Here is a 19,419-nt window from a genome sequence, read left to right as displayed (position 1 = left end):
CTCATTTCCAGCTTTTCATCCACCAAAACAAGCCAAGCCCCTCTCGCCTGAGCCCACCCTCTCACAGCCTGTTTCCCTGCCCGTCTTTCTCTAACCCCCATAACTGTCTGTGGTGGATAAATAATTTTTTGTAACTTTGCCTTTGACCAAATTAAAGGAGCTGGAACTGACAAAATATGCAGCAGAGTTGTGTTATAATTGTCTCTTCCAACCCTACTGAATAGCGAGAACTACCTTGTGTCATGTCTCACAAACCTGGTCATTAAACTTTGACAAAAACTTTGTCTGTTTACAGAGCCCTGACAAAACTTTCTGTTTACAAAATGTGGCTCAAGTAAACAGCTTCTATCACATCTCTCGGTCACATCCAATCAAGCTGAACTAATTGTTTTACCTTTAACATAAGGGAATCCGGAGCTTCCAGTGGCGTACATCCATTCTGAGAGCCAACAAGTTCTGCTCCGTGCACTATGATCTTCTGACCAACAGTCAGCCTTCTTCTATGCAAGAAAGCTTTGAGAGGTGGATCCAGAAGGGCTCTAATCCCATACCAGCCATCAGTAACTTCAATTATTGCTGCTGTGTTGATACTTTCCACATTCTTATTGCTACTGCTAGGAGATACAACGGTGTTTAGCAATATGATTTTTGAAATACACAGCACAAGTGTTTTACCTGCCGCATCATCTCTCTCTGTTATTTTTTTGATTGCTGATCGTTTACTTTTATCGATTTCCAAATCGTACCTACAAAAAAGAACCAATGATGCTCTGTTAAAGCAAATTAAATCCATCACATTGATTAAGCAATAGCTTGTTTTTCCATAAAAACAACTGTAGCAATCTACATGATTAAGTAGCAAAGTGAAACTAAATTTTTGCAAATAACCTCCATTACATCGTTAATATCAACATCCCTAAGTTTAACAATATAAGTAGCGACAGGACAAGGGGTAACAGGTTTAAATTGAAAGTGGGGAGGTTTAGATTAGACATCAGGAAGAAGTTCATCCCAGAGAGGGTGGTGAGGCACTGGAACAGGTTGCCCAGAGAAGCTGTGGATGGCCCATCCCTGGAAGTGTTCAAGGCCAGGCTGGATGAGGCTTTGAGCAACCGGGTCTAGTGGAAGGTGTCCCTGCCCATGGCAGGGGGGGTGGAACTAAATGGTCTTTAAGCTCCTTGCCAACCCAAACCGTTCTGTGATTCTGGTAAATAGTAAATGCAAGGTAGAGGTGCTTATTTGGTAGCACCATGAACTGGAAAGCAGACAGTATCACAGATTACGACTCTACACACACTGCTAGGCACGTACCTATATTTCAACTGTAACAGCACTGTTTCTGGTGTCAAACATCTGTTAGCAAACTCGTGTGGAAAAGACACTTCCATGCCTGCCAATTTCCATACAATCCACCTGTAGTGATTGTAAACCCAGGCCTCTGTTATGAGCTTGGGATCCACACCAGGAGTGTCACAGAGGGCTCTGCAGATAGATTGTTAATAAATTAACCTAAAATCCACTGTACATTTTACTCGCTTATTTATCCCCAGCACTGCATTTAGTATATGTACAAAAGTGACATTAACAAAGGAATGTTTATTATCGTGAAAACGGGAAGGTTACATTGCATAACCTGGCCTGCTTATTGTCTGAATAAGGAAGGTCTGCCCTTAAATGCTTTGGCAGCGTGCATGTCCACACATGTGTGTGTTACTGAAACGGAGATTTTGAAACCAGCAGTAGCTCCAGGCTTCACACAGTTATGGATATAGCACAGAGGGAGAGAGGTGTGCTCTACTCCCCTTTCAGCCCTGGAATTTCCCCTGCTTGCCCAAGCAGTTCATTACAATCTAGTCCCTTCTACTTCACAGTTTCTAGAGTTACAGTTTGGGTATTTTGGATTTGTTTCTTTTTTAAGCATGCATGTGGACAACACATTTCAAAGAAATTTCTCTCCATCGAGTGACTGCTGAAATGGACTTTCAGTCTGTGTTGAGTCCAAGCTGTACCACCGTGACCTGCATGAGCTGGGTTGTAACACCTGTGTTTTCCAGCTCTCACAGTCAGTAGGAGGGCCATTTCATTAAAGGAGGAAGAGAAAGAATCAGACCAGAGGTTCAGATACCTGAGCCATTAGACAGATTAGAACACAAGTTAAGTCCTCTCCTGATAAGATGAAAAAGTCATCTTCCAACTTGTCAGAAAGCCTCAAGAAGTTTTTAAGGAACTGTATTGCAGTTGAGTGAGGAAAAGAAACAATTTAAAAGCCAGAAAGTCTCATACAGGAAGATAAGGAGCAGGCATGACCATCAAATTAGTTATTATTACATTAGAAGAGAGCCAAGCAATCTCAAGCTTTGGGAGATACTCTGATCCTTTGTGAAGGACAATGCAATTCAGGAGATAAAGACAGAATTCAGTTGAAGACTGAGATCCTAAATACAGATGACTAAATGAAAGCATGTATGTTGTAGTAGACAGAAATTTACTTAATATACTTAAAAGGGTTAAAGAGACTGATTCAGCTAATCAACCAGTAGGTACTCTCAAGCATATGCTCTAACACAAAATGAACCCTGAAAAGATGCAGGAACTGAAGGCAACCTCTTGAGGAACAACCTCTACAAATTGCTGAGAGGCTATCTGGTATTCAGGGCCAGATCGACTCTTCTGACACCAAAACCACCGTGGCTATTCTGGGCTATTTAGTGGTATGTTGGTGGTTTCTCTCTTCCGTTTCTGAAAAATTAATGTGGACAAAGATACATATCTGATGGCCTGGCCTGGCCACAGAATCAGGAGCACATATGAAAATGGCTGTTAAGACAGGCTGCCTCTGGAACAAGAAGTTAGACTGGGTAAAAAGGCCAGGTTTTGGCACATCTAGGCATAGCATGTTTTGTGCAAATACTTTAATACCTTTCCCATTCACAGGAAAACTGTGAAATTAAGCAAAGTTACCTCCAGCATATGCCTAAGCAACAGATTGCAAACACTGATCCAGAGTTGGATGCACTGTTCCCAGTGATCTACTGCTTCTTGACAAAAACATCCTCAAACCTCACACTTCCTATTAATTTGTGTAGCAGTGTTACTTGTTGGCCTAGAAAAAGCCATTTCACACGAGAAAAGAATGACCAGTGTGCTTTCTACAATGCACGCGATTCCAGAAGACAGATGTGTAGGCAAGAGGTCCTGCACCATAACTGCACTCAGATCAACATCCCAGACAGTCGTGCATGCACCTACTGTAAACACTTTGTAGGAACATTCCACCTACCAAGTTATATCCCCAAAACATTCAACAACTGTGTCACCACTGGAGGCAAATGCAGAATCAAGGGTTGTACCGCTACTAGCAAAATACTTGCCAAATGGGGAGGCAACAGATAAGTGACAAGTGAGGTCAAGCTCTGCATACTCTGCCTCTGAGCGACTGTATAAATGCATATGCCTACAGGTTCCACAGCTGTCAGTGAAACAGTCGGGGCACACGATGCCACAGGGTGCAAAATGGAATATTGGGAGGATTAGCTTTGCCTTACAATATTTAAAAAACCCACATTTTAAGGACTGCTCTAAGATAAACTTGATTTACTGTCCGAGTTAGAGGGACCTGGACAGGCTGGAGAAACAAGCTGGCAAGAATCTCATGAAATTCAACAAAAGCCAAGTCTCGCATGTGCGATGGAAAAACCCCGTGCAACAGTAACAGGCTGGGGCTGGCTGACTGGGAAACAGCTTTGCTAAAGGATCCAAGGTCCTGGTGGACAACAGGATGGTCATTAGGCAGCAATGCATCCTTGCAGCAATGCAAGGGCTGCCTTATGAGCAAAGCCAGGAAGGCAGTGATCCTGTCCCTCTCAAGTGCTTGAGAGACTGCATGTGAAGTTTCTGTCCAGCTTTGGATTCACCAGGACAAAGATGCTGGTATTCTGGAGCGAACCCTACAGAGGGCCACCAACATGGTCCCCCTGTGCTCCTGGGGCTAAGTACGTGACAGAAAAGCTCAAAGAGCTGGGTTTGTTTGGATCTAAGAGAGAAGGCAGACACCTTTTTGCTGCCTACAACTACCAGACCGGAGGATTCAGAGCAGACAGGGACTGACTCTCCTCAGAAGCACCCATCAAGAGGATGAGAGGTACCAGACATGAGTTGGAACATAGAAAAACTTAATTGGAGATAAGCGTTGTTGTTTTGTTGGGAGGGTGGGGGCATGGTGGTGTTAAGTCATGAGAGTAGTCAACTGGCACAGGCTGTCCAGAGAGACTGTGGAATCTCTGTCCTTGAAGCTGTTCAAGACTCAGCTTGAATACTCCCTGAGTAATTAAATATAATTTGAACAGGGGCTTGGACTGGATGGCTGCCAGTGGTCCCTTCCAACTTAAAACTATTCTACAATTCTGTCAACTCAAGCACTGATTAATCTTCCCTGAGTAGTTGTTGGGTATGGACACACAGCATCTCCAGTTCTCCTAAGATGAACAAGTAGTGCTGACACCAAAAGCATTTCCCAAAGTCACAGCAATGAATTGGCATCAAAAATGTTTCCCAGAGTCATGTGGGAGAAGCCAATAGTGACACTGACTCACTAGCAAGAGCAAAAGGTATTTTTTTCATGAGTACAGATCATGTACCATGGAAGTGCACAACTTACACTAGTTAATTTTCCCGTATTGGGTTACTAGCACAAACTTTCACATAAAAGCATGTCCGTTCCAAGCTCAAGGACTATCTTTGGTATGCTTTGGTACTGGGCAGCAAATATTGCAAACCTCTTGGATTTTGATACTATGTGGGTTGGCAGTGCATGCTTGACTACACATACTACTCAAATACAGGTCCCTGCCTTGAGGGTTTCTGTGAATGCACACCGGCAACAACGCTGACTTGAAAAAAGACCATCTCAAATTAACAGAGGACATCAGATAACAATGGTATTTTCTAAAATTTTGCTGGAAGAACCGTACACTGGTAGTTCCTTGTTCTGTTGCACATGCTTTTGGTGGAGTTACAACATGTATAAACTTGCTTACAGTACAACAAAACTTAACTTTGATGAAAGCGAGAGATGCACTCAAACACACTTTATTTTGAGCTCATCTTAAATGACCTGCGAAAGTAGGGATAAACAGACAAGAGTGCAAGAGCAAAGGCTGCTTGTGCATTTTTTTCCCCCCTTCTTCCATATACTCTAAGAAAGCTTGAATGAATCAGTGAGTTTTAGTACAGAGTCTTGACTTCCTTCAAATCTAATCTACATTTTGGAAGTCAGCTTTAAAAAAGTGATATTGAAAATCGTATTTTCAGCCTTGTCCTGCCAAAGAAGCCCTAAGAACCTTCCCAATCAACCTTTATTCCCATGAAACAACTCCATGGAGCCCAGAAATAAATCCTTTTCCACTTGAAAACAAGATCAAAACCTATTAATGCTTATCAAACAAAGTGGCAAAGTGCTGAATTAAGAGAAAATAGTAACTTTTTCTAGACTATTTACACTGCTGAAGAGTCCCCAGGAATTTTCTACATGGCCTTTGGATGTTTTCTTTAATGCTCAGTGAAGATCACCAACAACATTAGTCTACACAGTAAATTTACAATCCTGCAATATTATTTACACTAACAGAAGTGCACTAAAAATGCACAGTAAGAAGGTAGTCAGAGGCTTCAGAAGATCATTGCACTGGATTTATTCTAGGGGATATGGGAATTACTAACTAATAAATAGGATACTTGTCTCAAGTTTGTAAGTAACAGTACCTGTAAAACTCCTTCTTTCCAGCTTTTCCTTCATCTGTAGGTATTAGCCATCCTCCATCAGCAAGCTGCATCCCATTTCCAGCTAATAAATACTCCTTACTGAAGTAGTCCTGGACGAGAAACTGGAAAGATTCTGCATTTGTGCTGTTAACTTGAATGCAACGTGTAGAAACACCGAACGTGTAAAGCTGCAAACAAATTAGATGAAGACGACAAAATAATGACTATACAGTAAAGAATTCAGGTCAGAGTTTTTGGAGCTCATGCTATAAATTCACAGAAAACCTTTCCTTGAGCTTGAGTCAGCTTTTGTCTGACCTTGTCATTTCATATGTAATCCAGGGAGAATGGATGAATACCTGGCAACTGTTTTAGCAGAACAGCATCAGCATGCTTTAAAAGAGTTTAAAAAAATTCAATAGGCTTGGTACCTTCACTGTAGCAACAGCAAGAGGCTTTTCATATAGACTTAAAATTTAACTGTGTGTTGTCTTAAAACAGCTCTTCATATGGGTTAAAAGTCAACAGCAACTGCAATTGGTGGACCTTTTCCTTTCTTGATGCTGCTTGTGTTTGATTGTAACACTAGAGACACCTTTGTAACCCTTATTATTTGGAATAGTTTTAAAAACCTCGATAGGTAAAGCTACTTAAAAGCTGTAGCAACTGGTATAACAGCTACTGTAAATACTTCTCTCGGCACTGAAGGACATATCTGTTCACAAGCTACTGAGTGTTTGTTTGCTTGTCTTAAGGAACAGACCTCAGGAAAGGCGCACAGTAACAAGCTATCAACATACCTCTTCCGTAGAATAAAAACCAGGAGATTTCTCTTCTACTGCACTTCTCAGAGAGATTCTATTTCTCGCAGATGTTTTAATGACATAAAGACTGCCTGGCTGTGAGCTAATATTTTGCCTATATTTCTTTTTAATTCTCATTTCCTGCAGATCTCTGGCACAGCGGAGATTTGTCATCATCTTGACCATAGCTGAAAGAAAAAAAAAAGAAGTCATCAAAACTTTTTTTACAGTATATACCATTTCAGGTATCCAGTCATATTATAAAAACAGGTCCAGAGAAGCACATTTTCTAGGCCACTCTGAAGATTTTTAGATAATGCAACAGTGAAAATATTCAAAATTTAATGCATTTAAAAAGCAGGGTTTTTTGAAATATGAAATTACTATGAATATGTAAGTCCCTGAACTAAACTTAAATCCACGTATTTTTCTCAGACTGAACTCTATCTTCATAGAAAAGTCCACATGAACAGAAACTGGGTGATGATGGCTACAAAGTCCATATTCCTGAGATTTTGATGTGTTAGTACAGGCTCTCATTCTGCAAACATTCATGCACCTGTTCAAATATAAACGAGTCCTTTGGAAAACACCCAGATTATCCGAATGCAATAGTTGCAAAAGTTATACACACTGGAACATTCAAGAGAGCTTGGAAGGCATAAGCCCACATGCTAAATAAAGTCAAACCACTGAGCATTTAAACTCTGCCTCTCTGAAAATGACACAATCCAGCAATTACTTGGTTAAGCCTACATTTTAATGAGAAAACTGACTGAAAAAAAGCCTCTGTAGAAGTGAATGAAGTATAGAAAGGCTAGACTTTAAGGCTCCTAGAATATTTTACTGAAGTGTCATGTGAAACTGAAATGTTAAATGAAACATAAGCCATCTTAAACACTTTTTTCTGAAGCACTGAGTGAAGACAGTTTTTTTTATATTCTTAATGAACTTTGGAGATGAGATGCATATGCTTCATTAGGAGTGCAATATAAAAATATTAGGAAAATATTTCCTAATTTCCCTGAAAATAAGGCACAACCAAAAACCCAAGCTTAAAAAGAAGCTTCTTTTTAAATAAAAGAAGTCAGAGTATGGAAAATCCTTAAAGGTTCAGTTCTGATAGCTTGTATTCAACAATAGGTAAGTGATTAAAATCTGAAAGTACCTAAATTACCATTTTCTGGGTCAGTGTCTGCTGCGTGCTGGATGCAAGACTGGTGATCCTGAGGTTCAGCCATAGTTTGTTCAGCTGTGACCTGATCTTCCATCTCTTTGGTCAGATTTTTGCCAACTGGCGAGTTGCATCGTTTAACGCTGCCTTGTTCACCGGTAGAAAAGGTCTGCTTGGTTTTGAAGGGTGGAATAAAAGTTTTAACAGCTTTTCCAGATTTGTACAAGCTTCTTGTTTCTTCACTGTCTTTTGCCGAGGCCTTACAGGGAGTAGAAAGCTCTGAAGTACCGTTTGAAGACCGCCTTAGAGCACAGTGCTGAAAAAGGGCAGGTTTAGATTTGAATCCTTTGAAGTCCTGGTCTGGTAGAGTAAGGGTGGGATTCTTGACTTCTTGTCGTTCTTTAGAAGCCCTACAGGGGTGAAAACATTTAAAGATACAGGTTTCAGCTTCCTGACAAGAATCTTTGTCAGGATTTTATATTCCTTAGTAATGGAACTTTCAACACTACGTCAGAAAAAGAGACAAAATAGTCTTTGACATTTTATAAACTGAACACTTAATTTTTATCTAGTGAGAAAAGATAAATACAAAGTGTAAAATTTGTTTAGCGTCTCACTGGTGTACCGCAGCAATGTGCATTATTTGGTAACTGAGTACGTTTATTTTGAAATAAAATTATTAGTCTTAGGTATTAGGGTAGCAAATTATTAATAAGTATTTTAAAAAAGTTACAAGAACTTGTGAGGTTTTAAGAAACTGCTTTAGGAGAACTCCTACATATATTATAAATTTCTCACCCAAAAGGTTGACAAGTTACAGGTTTTAAAGGAACATGGTACATAAATTTTCTTCTGTCTTTGAAAATACCTGTAAGATAATTAGAAAAAAGTCTGAAATGGTACATTACATGGATATTTACAGCACATGATTTTCTATATTACTATAAATACACAGGAAAGTTTCCAGAGTGGATTTAAGCAGCAGCCTTGTTCTTTTCTTTTCCCTCCAAATAAAAACTTCTTATACAAACACTCTCACACTAGCTGCAGACAGATCTAAAGGATAAATGACCACAAGGCTTAACTCTTAAAATTCCCTATTTGTGAGCTTGCAAGATGTTTTTAGACTCCTTAAAGGGAAATGTTTATTACATATTTAATTCCAGGTAGGAATTTTAATTAATTACTGTCTCAAAATATTAAAAGCATCTATGATGCAGACACCTATCAGTGAGTACATTCTTCACAAATTATTATATGATGCAATTACCAAAACTTTTTCATTTTCCTGTAGATACAGTTTTTAACTGAGACATTACAGATCAATAAAATATATTCTTCCTACTGAGACTAGAATTTGTGAGATTTAGGATTGTGAGCAACTGGATGAATTCCTACTGAGCTGGAAATTAAACCAGGGTTTTTGCAGAAGTGGTACATTGCAACAGATTTGGATTCTGCACAGTAAGACATACCATTAATCATACGATTCCAAGTCATCAGACGCATTACCATAGCAGCTTCCCTGAATTTCTATGACTATATTGATAAAAGAAGCCATTAAACCATCATTATATGTTAGTTTATTGGAAATTGAAGAACTCTAAAAGGTAACAACCTACATCAGATGATTGCTTAGAACACAAGACAACTACAATTACCATCAGGGGTGCTTTTTGAAGCTTTCAAAGATCTGGGCGGACTCTTTGTTCTGTTAAATTCAAGCAGTAACTGTCTTTTAATTGGAGGTTCTCCTAGAATAAAAACACAGATTGGTGTTCAGATTGGTTCAGAGTGATGTTCCGTTTAAGTTCAGTTTCTTACCAATATCGTACACTTCAATCATAATTCCTAAATAAAACATTCAAGAAGTCAGAGAAAGCAGAAATAGCAAGTTTTCAGATCACATGTCTGCATTAAATAGCCTTTTTGAACACAGACCCACTTCACCCCTATTTGCAGAAGTTTCTTCTGTACAGAATGATTGCATACTGTGTTACCAAGATTCATTCCCAGACTCCATATAATGAAGTGAACACAAGTGAAACCTTGTCCTCACCTACAAGGCACAAAAAAGTTTAAATGGAAATACTACTACTCATTTTTCACTAGATTTGCACAGAGAAAAAAAAGAAATCTGCTCAGTCAGGAAGAAAAGGAGCAGCAGTAGCTTGCTTTAACTTTCTGATAAAACAGCAAAACCTGCACACCTTCAGAATTACTGATCACAAACGTAGCATGTTACTGCTCATTTAAAGCTGGAAATAGTGCCTGCAGCAAGAACCTTTGTCACTGACACTTAGAAGAAAGAACTTCAACTTCTGTATGACCTAAAAAACAACGCGAGATGCAAAAAACCCCAAAGAACACACTGTGTAGAAATACGGAGTTGAACATATATAAGACAAAGACCTACCACGTGAGGTTTTCTCTTCCAAGGGTCTCTTCCCAAAGGATTTATTTTGAAAGTTTTTATCCAGTCTGCCACTGAAGAGCTGTGCAGCATTAATTTGTACTCCAGAACTGGAAAGATCGTCTTCCATAAAAGCTCTTGCACTTTCCACAGCCTCCAGTTCCAAGTAATTTTTTGGAGTTTGGGGGAAATTGAGATTAATTTCTGCTTTAGCAGCAGCACTGCATGAAACTTCTTCGGACTCTGCTTTCACCCCCAGGTTCAGCTGCCCTTTTCCAAAAAAGCCAGTCTCCTCTCGCTGCAAACTATCTTTCAATAACGTTGAATGCGTGGGTTTTTTACTATGTGGTACGTACTCAGGCATTTTGACACGGTGAGTGCTTGGTAAAGACTTCACTTCCTCAGGGCAGACACTTTTTAAGTGGAAGCCTTCACTGCAGCTTTTGTCTGTTTTGGATTCCAAGAAAACTTTACCAGTCAGAGAATTTACAGGTTGTCCACTGTCTTTAACTGAACTAAGTTGATCTGTAATGCAAAGCCCACTGCTTAAAAAGTCAGATTCTTTTAAAATTGCCTTTGCTTTTTGATAGGCACTTTCAGAAACTGCTACCTGCTTTCCACTTGCAGTGCTGAACCCAAAAGATGGATCTGAGATCAATACAGTGCTGGCATTTTCTTCCCCTTTTGGTAATGCTATCTGCATTTTCCCAGGAACTATTTCAGTGTGCAACTCAGATTTTTCAACATCTTCCTCGAGTAAATATGCTCCTTCTGCATGTGATGAGCGATTACCTTCCATTTCAGAAAAGAGCTGTCTAGCTTTCCTGAGCGACTCTTCAGATAGTTGTACAGGCTTACCGCTTGCTGTACTAAAAAATCCAAGATTGCTTATGGAAGAATCCGACTGCTTTATCTGCTTATCTGGAACAGGCAAATGCCCCAGAGGCTGAATATTCTGCTGAAAGCATCGCCTCTGAGAATTTGAAACAGACTTTGTGTGTGCAAACGTGTTTGTATCTCGGTGACCATTTTCACTAGCACTCTCATTTACTTCAGTACAATGGGATGTGGCCAAATCAATCTCTTCGTTTCTTGTAGGATTCAAAAACTCAGCAGAATTAGGACACTCGGTATGAATGATGGAAGATGAATTTCCAGCAATTCCTGTTTGATTCGTTCTTGAGTTAGTCTCAATTACATTTTTTACAGGTTCACTGTAATCTTCCCAAAACATTTCTCTGACTCTTGCTAATGCACTTTCCGAAACAGGAACTGCTTTACCTTTTGCTGTACTAAACACCGTTTGTTTCAGATCACCCTTTGGATTTTCAGCCTCAAGTGTAGTTTCCTTTAAGCTGGTTAAATTGGTTTCATCTTTAGGAAGGCTGACTAGTGACTGGTTTTGGCAAGCACTAACTATGGTGTCTGTGTTTGTATCAGCACAAGGGTCACTTAAATGTTCCAAGTCAAATTCCTTACTGTCACGGTTCAAATGAAAAGAGCTCATTTTTGAAGTTAAGAGGAGGGATTCATTAGATTTATTGTTACTATCCTCACCAAATAAAGTATTTTTTGTGTCTCCAGGCACAGAATTATCTTCAAGGTCATTTGATACCTTCATTAAATGCAAAGATGCAGCAGAGTGCTCAGGGAAGTCATGCATGTTTTCCAAATCATCCCTCTCTTTTGCTGAATATTCCATCTCTCTCTCTGCAAACGCTTTTCCATCTTCAGACGAAAAAGTTCTGCTTAAATCCCTCTCCTGCCTGGGAAGGAATTCTAACTCTGCATTTCCAGGTCTCACGTCAGCCTTATGTGCGTATGAAGTTACCAAACTTCTTTCACAGTCTTCACCTCGATCAACAAATGTGTCTGCTTCAGCAGTATCAAGAATCACACCGTGTTTAATGGGACTGCCCTCTACTGCCTGCTTACACTGATCTCCTGGTTCTTCAGGAACAAGCTTTTTATTATAATTAAGTTTTTCTGGGTCAGTTTGAGCAATGTTTTCAATACACAAGTCACAGTCTTTGACACAGTTCTTAGGATATTTCCTTTCCTTTAAGGGCTTCTCAAAACTGCCATTATGTTCTTTTCCTAAATCATCACTTTCTGCAAAAAACTGTTCAGCTTTAGCCAAATATCCATCAGTAATTGTTATCTGCTTGCCACTAGCAGTACAAAAAACAGACAGGTAACTCCCCTTCACTTCATTTTTTTCAACTTCCACCCCTTGCTTGAAAGGTATTTGATGACGACAACGGTAAGAACCTAATTTTATCCTACTTTCATTCACTAACAGGATCTTATCATGGGTGGGGTCTTCTCCTTCCATATTTTTACTACTTGTCTTTTGTTTATCAGAGTTCTCCAAGATATTTGTATCTCTTTTTCCACACTGCACACTGAGCAAGGGTAGAGAATCATCCAAAGCTGCATCAGAAATGGCTATTGCCCCACCAGCTGGAGTTTGAAATTTTTGTGACAAGTCTTCATTTCCCTGCTTTCTGTCTTCTCCTTCCTGATAAGGAGACAGGTTTTCCATTTCTGCTGATAAACCATGTCCTTCTGCAGTTGTAATAGCATCTCCTAGACATGTCCCATCTAATGAGTCTTCTTGCAAACTACCTTCAACTTGGCAATCTCCTCTATTCAAAAATGCTTTGGAAGCTTTCTGATCCTGGTTATGGTTTTTAATGGGAGACAGACTGTTGATGGCAGTATTAGTACTATTCAAATTCACATTTTCAGTATCATTTATTGATCTTCTTGTCTGATTTCCCATATTTTCCTTAGACAGTGTAGTAACATTTTCCTCTTCTTTCTGTGCATGGTAGGAAACTGCATTTATGCTTCTGAAATCCGAACAAACTGGTTTTCCTTTGTTTTCTTTTGCCAGGCCTCTGACAAGATTACAGTTAGAAGACATATGCCCATCTGAATTCTGACATCTAGTACTAGGTTTTGAAGATTTAAACAAATAGTTATCATCATCCAAGTCCCTGAAGAGCTCTGCAGATCTGTTCAAAGCAGCTTTTGAAATATTTATTTTTTTACCTCCAGCTGAAGTAAAGCCTACAAAATTGGAAAATCTGTCCTGTTGAGCTACTGGAAAGCTATCCTCGGATATTCCACTTTCATTTCTGTGGGAGTTAGTAAAAGTAACCTTTTTGTCATTTTTAGGGAAAACCACTGCATTTCCTTTTTTGCATTCCACCACTTCAGTGTCTTCACTTGTGTCTTCCTCCTGAGTGTAATACTTGTCATTTTTTACTGGATTCTCAGATTTGAAAGTGCTACAAAAATCAGCATCTCTCCTTGTTTCAGAAATATCTTCCACATTCTTTTTTCCATGTGTTTCTACAGTTCTGAATTGCTGAAAGGCATGACTTTGTATCATGTTACTCTGCTTTCTAAACTGTGTGAACTCAAACTGACTACCTGTTTCTTCCAGGATACTAGAAAGTTCAGCAATTTCAGCTTCTTGGCTTGCTGTCAAGGTTTGATTTGTTTCTTGCAAGGACTGTGGGCTTCCAGGAAAGCTTTTACACAAGCCAACTTTATGTGGAATAAACCGTGTATGCCTGGGCTGAAGAAAACTTGTCTGTGAATCTAACGAATCAGATAAATTACAGCCCAATTTGCTTTCTGAATCCGAGATAACTGCATTTTCCTTTTTAACTTGGGAAAAGTTTCTGACTCTTTCCATGGAATAGGCTTCAAAGCATTCATTTTCAATATCTTTGAAGAGCATTTTGCCTTTTGCTATACTGACTTCAGAGAATTTAATCTGCTTATTGGAAGCAGTTTGGAAGCCACCAAAGCCCAGATTTAAATGGCATGGGTTAAGATTTCCTGAGGACTTCCCTTTGTACTTTGGGTTCTCATTTGGCTCTCTGCTGGAATACATAGGTGCTGCTTGTTTATCTTCTGCAGAAATTACTTCATTTAATGATTTATCATCTAGACAATCTAACAATTCTTTAGCAATCTCTGCAGCTACATTACTGAAAGCAGCTGCTTGAGGGCTTTCATTGTTTTCAACTGACTTTGGCTCTTCATTGTTGGCTATAACTTCTGAAGAGGCAGCTGCATCTGCTTCCTCCCCTTGTTTTAATCCAGTACTATCATTTTCTGAGCAGTTTATGCCCAAAGGTCCAAGTACTTCTCTACAGTCACCTACCAACGACTGGTCTGTAGCCCACCTGTTATCAGTTGGCATTTTATTGCAGCAATCACTACTGACTTTGTTTACACCAAAGTTGATCTGACCAGAAGTATTACAGAAACCGCTGTTTCCTGCAGACGTAGCGTCACGGTGCCTATCAATTGAGTGTTCGTTATGTCTAGGAGACGACCATGCGAGTTCTTCTTTCGGGCTGTGAGGTACAGTAGTTCCATCATTCACATTCGCACTCACATACTTATCTTCCTCACCTTTCTCTAAGTGACAGCCTTTAGGGAACAATCTGGAACGCCTTCTTGCCATGAGGCATGCTGAAGCCAGAACTTTACGTTTTATAGTTGAAATTATTTCGCTATTTAAACAATCTGTTGTGTCTTCTTTCTGTGTATTAGATAATTCTATGCATTTTAATGATGTAGGTTGATCTGCTATTGCATTTTTCCCCGGGTCTCTTAGGTCTTCCTGCTTCAGCCTATTGCTGAAGGAATTATCAGATGACTTATCCATTATATCCATTTTTAAAGTACAAGTGCTGAAATTATTTTCGTTGATATCTGATTGCAAACGCTTTCTCTCAGCAAGCGGCAAGCAGTCTACAAGAGAAGATATTATGGAAAAACACAGGTTAAAGTAGTTTGCATTTATTCAAACAAATGAAAATTCAGATTTTCATAACATTTTAGCCCATAAGATCATTCCTACATGCACTTAAACACTGGTTTATAAGTATCACTTGTGTTTTCAATGTGAACACCTTGACAGGACTGGAGATCTTTTTAATTTAATCCTGTTCTAATAGCCAGAAATGAATGAGTAGGGTGCAGTTACTGTTATTAGTTTAAAAAAAAAAATCAATTTTTAGTTGTAATGAAATTTGAAGAGAGGGACTTCTATTCCTTGTGTCTCAACATAACGATTTGTTTCGAACTTTAAAGAAGAGTACTTCAAATCCTAGTATTAAGCAGTTGTTCTAGCAAGAACAGCAGCTTTTAAAATTAGGAGTATGTGCTTGCTTTCATGATATATTGTGGGCTTTTAAATATTTTGTGCTTTTGGAAGAAACATATGTACAGCCTTATACCCCCTGATTTTAGGAATATAACACAGCTTCGCCATTCTTTATGGTCTCCTAGAAATTAGTCCGAGAGACTATGGATGTCTAAACAGCATTGACAAATAGAATCAAGCTTGTCAATCAGAATAATGGTTCAAGGTGGAAGTTTCTATCCCAGAAACTACTCTGAGACTAAACCTGTAAGTTCACACCAGACTACTTGAAAATAACGCTCTATCACTATTATAACAGACCAATTCCATATCTTGATTCCATATCTTGCAGAGCTACTTTATCACAAACACAAGATTTTACAGGATTTTAACTGCAACCTTCGTATAGAAGGGTCTTTAAATAAAGAATCCTCCACAGATAATGAAAAGCTTAATAATATACCTTGCTCATCAACACTGGCCACTTGACAACCTTTAAATTCATACAAATCAGATTCTGAATGTGGTAATACAGGATGAATAGGTGATTCAGAGGTTACTTCCTTCTGTATTTTTTCTTCTTGATACAGTAAAGTATTATTTATTGTATAAATGAATCTCTTGGATCTCCTTCTCAAGCTGGATATCATATTCAGGTTTTTAAAGCCAGACTCTGCAAGAGTATTTTCGCTCCTTATTAAATGTAGGTCACTGCAATTAGCTGGAGATGCAGCGCCACACACAAGCGGGTGAGACAGAACGTCAGTTATGACAGATTTAGAAGTCGCATTTAAATGCTTGGAAAAGCTGCCACTGTAGACTAGAGAATACTCCGTGACATCCGTACTTTCAATTAAAAAAGAATTACAGTTGAAGAAGCTCATTTTGGAAACCTCAGCTGCACATCCTTTTACTGACTTTGGATTTTGAACACTCAGCGACACAGATTTCACTGGAGTTATTTCCAATGTTGGGCTGCTTTCAGAATTTTTCACTTCATAGCACTTTTCTGACAAATTGATGCTCAAGAGCTTCTGTGCTTTTACCAAGCCTGAAGCATTCAGTAAAGTTGTTTCCACCACATCATCCTTCGTCATTAGCACTGACTTTTCTAAATTTGTCTCTCTACCTAAGTCAGAGGGTGGAGAGCTACATCCAGACATCTCCAAGAGAGTGACATCAAGATCAGATAAGTTCAGTTGAGACCACTGGCTTGATGAAAACAGCGCATCTTCTTTCACAGGCTTCTCATTCTCAGATGACTCGTGTGTTCTATAATCTTGCACATCTCCTGCCATCCTGAGTGACTCCAACTCCTGTTTGTTACCTATTAAACAGCCGTCTTTACCACGCCCTGTATCTTCATCTGTGTTTCGGACTAAAGAACCCTTCATGTCAATAGAGCAGCTCTTTTCAGTCCCGCCAGTTGTTTTCACTTCCTGTGAAATGCCAGCCTTTCCTCTATTACACTGCTCAGAAGGAACATCCCCCTTTCCTTGGGCTCTATCTGTGTTTATCTCACACGTCTTTACTGCATCCAGAGCCTGTGGCATCAGCAGAGTTCCATCGGACTTTGCAGGCATGTTGAATGTATCCTCAAAGCTGTTCATCTCACCAAATAAGCCATCTAACATCTCTGACTCTGAAGAATTTAGAGAAGATGGGGAGAGGAAAAGTAGTAAAAAAGTATTAGGAAATAACTTAGGAACAGCATTAATTTTGGTATAGGCAAATACAGATTTCAATTCCATGGTCATTAGTTCTACTCAGGAGCGAGTTTGGAAAGATAAATCTACATGTCTTTAAAGTAAGTTACTCTCCAGCAGCTGGTAGAGGCAGCAGGAGGCAAAGGACATAGACGGAGATGCCCTGGCCTCCTGATGACTCTGGTGGTTAAGCCAGCTTCCAACACAAAAACTAGCTGCCTCAAAGAATATACATTTTTTTTCCCCCCCTACAGACAGGAGAATGAGTAGTAAGTTTTACAAGGCAAGTGCCTAGATTTTTCCTTCTAAAATTTATACCTGGTAGTAGGCACCAAACACCCTGAGCAGCTGCCTGGTTTTGTCTATAGCTGGCAGCTAAGGAAACTTATTTAAGGATTAATCGCTTTGATATAGATTAGTATAGTATCCAGAAAATATTCAAATTTTTAATTGATTAGGAAACTTTTAAGATTGGCACAAATATTAGAAAAATAATGAGAATGTTTTGTTTGTGGGTAGAAATAATACACAGTGAGGGAAAAATAACCAACTCTACTTTGTAGACACCCTTAAAACCTTATACATTCCAAATAGAAGTATTACCTTCTCAAACGTATGAAACTAGACCCCACCTATCAAAACCGTTCACATTCAAAAAGATAGCTAGGTTTAACTTTGACAGCACTTTTTAAGGCTTTTTCATACCAAAGAAATCATAAAGTACTTAGACAATATTCTTGACCTCTGTTTTCTTTGGGAACATAACCAACAGCTTAACTTTTTCCATAAGCCTTCTTAAGGCACAATTCCCATAATTCAAAACCATTTCCCTTATTAGAAAATTTAAATAACCTAGTGTCCAAAAGATTTTCCATCTGGAAGTCCACAGAATATTTCCCTTCTGCATCCTTGGTCACACACATCCAACTATTCGTAATACATCCATTAAGGGTTCATGCCCACGCTGGAGCCATAAAACCACTTCTCTCATCACACCTCTTGAACAGTTACTCATTCTCTTTACTTCCTATTTTTGCCTGAGTGGCAGAAGGTATTACTGAGCAAGTTCTCAAAAAGAAGAAACGGTAACACTACAGATTGTGTGTACAGGTCCTTTTCCCTTACTAAAAGTACATTCCTCTGGAGTAACTTCTATGTCCACATCCCTTCATCCTGTCAACAGAGCTTTCTAAAAAAGACACAGCTGTATTTCTTCTTATTTACACAGGAGCCATTATCTTTAGTTGAAAAAAGAAAACCAGGAGTATCAGAGAGATTGTAAAGAGACTTGTAGTGTACTGAATACCCTCATGCCAAGGGAAAAAAAATAAAATCAGGGAAGTCCATTTTGACTTCTAAACTCACTGGAGGGGCAGTGAAATGACAACCCCAAAACCAAGGACTGCACAAAAGAATTCTCCTGTTTTCCTAGTAAGTGCCCTAACTAGGCAATAACTACTTAATTTGTTTTCCCAGTTCCTCTCCTGGCTAAATAATAAAATACTCGGGGGGGGGAAGCGGAAAAGAAGCTTAAAAATGAGATGTTTCTGCTCTGAAGTAATATATTGACTGACTGTTACACGATATTGCCCCATTTCAGGTTGGAATCCTTATTAGCAGAGAGTATTGAACCTATTGCTCCCTACTTCATGAAGAGATCTAAGCACTAGGGTTTAGGTAGACCATTTACTCAGGTCAGGGTCATAAATGGAATCCTGTCATTTTGTTTTTTGTATTTTGAATTAAAGAGCCTAAATATGAAGTTCTGGGCAATAGGCCAGGGTGAAGTACCTAAAATTTTACAGAATTTCATGTTTCCTGTTAGTTTTTCAATTTAAATAGCTTCCCAGTCAATGCTGATTACTGTATATTTGAAGAATCGTAACTTTGAACCCATGGTTATGTATGTACACCACAGCTGTGAATTCTGCTACAAGGGCCAGATGCCTAAAGCTTAGTATTAAAATGACCAGCCTTAGACTTGTTTAAACCAGGGATGTGAACCTTAGGAATTAACGAATGGGTTAGAAATAAATATGCTTAATGACTATACGCAAACTTAGCTCCTTTTGTAAAATTCTGAAGTGTTAATACATGGCTGTACGTAACAGTACAGTTTAAAAAAGTTCTCCTCTTCCCCCGTATTATTACACAAAAAAATAAAAATAAAATCCAGTAAAAAAAACCCTTTGAAATAGTTGGTAGTTCTCGTACTTTGAATGGAGTGCATATATTCAAGTCTCACTGCTACTAAGGGCACAACTGACACAACATAAATAATTTCATCGTATTGTACATATTAAACATATTCAAATCAATATTATGATCTCAGCTTCTCTGACTGAAACAAAATGCATACCTACTAAAACCAACTGCATTTCATAGAATCA

The 19,419-nt window shown here is 39.0% G+C and overlaps 1 protein-coding gene across 1 annotated transcript; it reads right to left on the bottom strand.

Moving 5' to 3' along the window:
* Positions 1-394: 394 nt before the first annotated feature.
* Positions 395-17,074, bottom strand: BRCA2 (breast cancer 2, early onset; the record flags this gene model as incomplete). The annotated part of the gene is made up of 9 exons (XM_010154941.1): positions 15,787-17,074; positions 10,154-14,929; positions 9,399-9,491; positions 8,536-8,605; positions 7,732-8,147; positions 6,561-6,751; positions 5,761-5,948; positions 1,312-1,482; positions 395-746 (listed from the first exon to the last, which is right to left on the bottom strand). Coding segments are annotated over exons 1-9 (7,545 nt in total), but the record flags the coding sequence as incomplete, so codon positions are not given.
* Between the last annotated feature and the right edge of the window lie 2,345 nt (positions 17,075-19,419).

This window comes from Eurypyga helias, unplaced genomic scaffold, assembly GCF_000690775.1.
Source record: "Eurypyga helias isolate BGI_N326 unplaced genomic scaffold, ASM69077v1 scaffold23447, whole genome shotgun sequence".
Lineage (NCBI taxonomy): Eukaryota > Metazoa > Chordata > Aves > Eurypygiformes > Eurypygidae > Eurypyga > Eurypyga helias.
The sequence above is the reverse complement of the archived record's forward strand: the minus strand, read 5'-3'. Positions and strand labels throughout refer to the sequence as shown.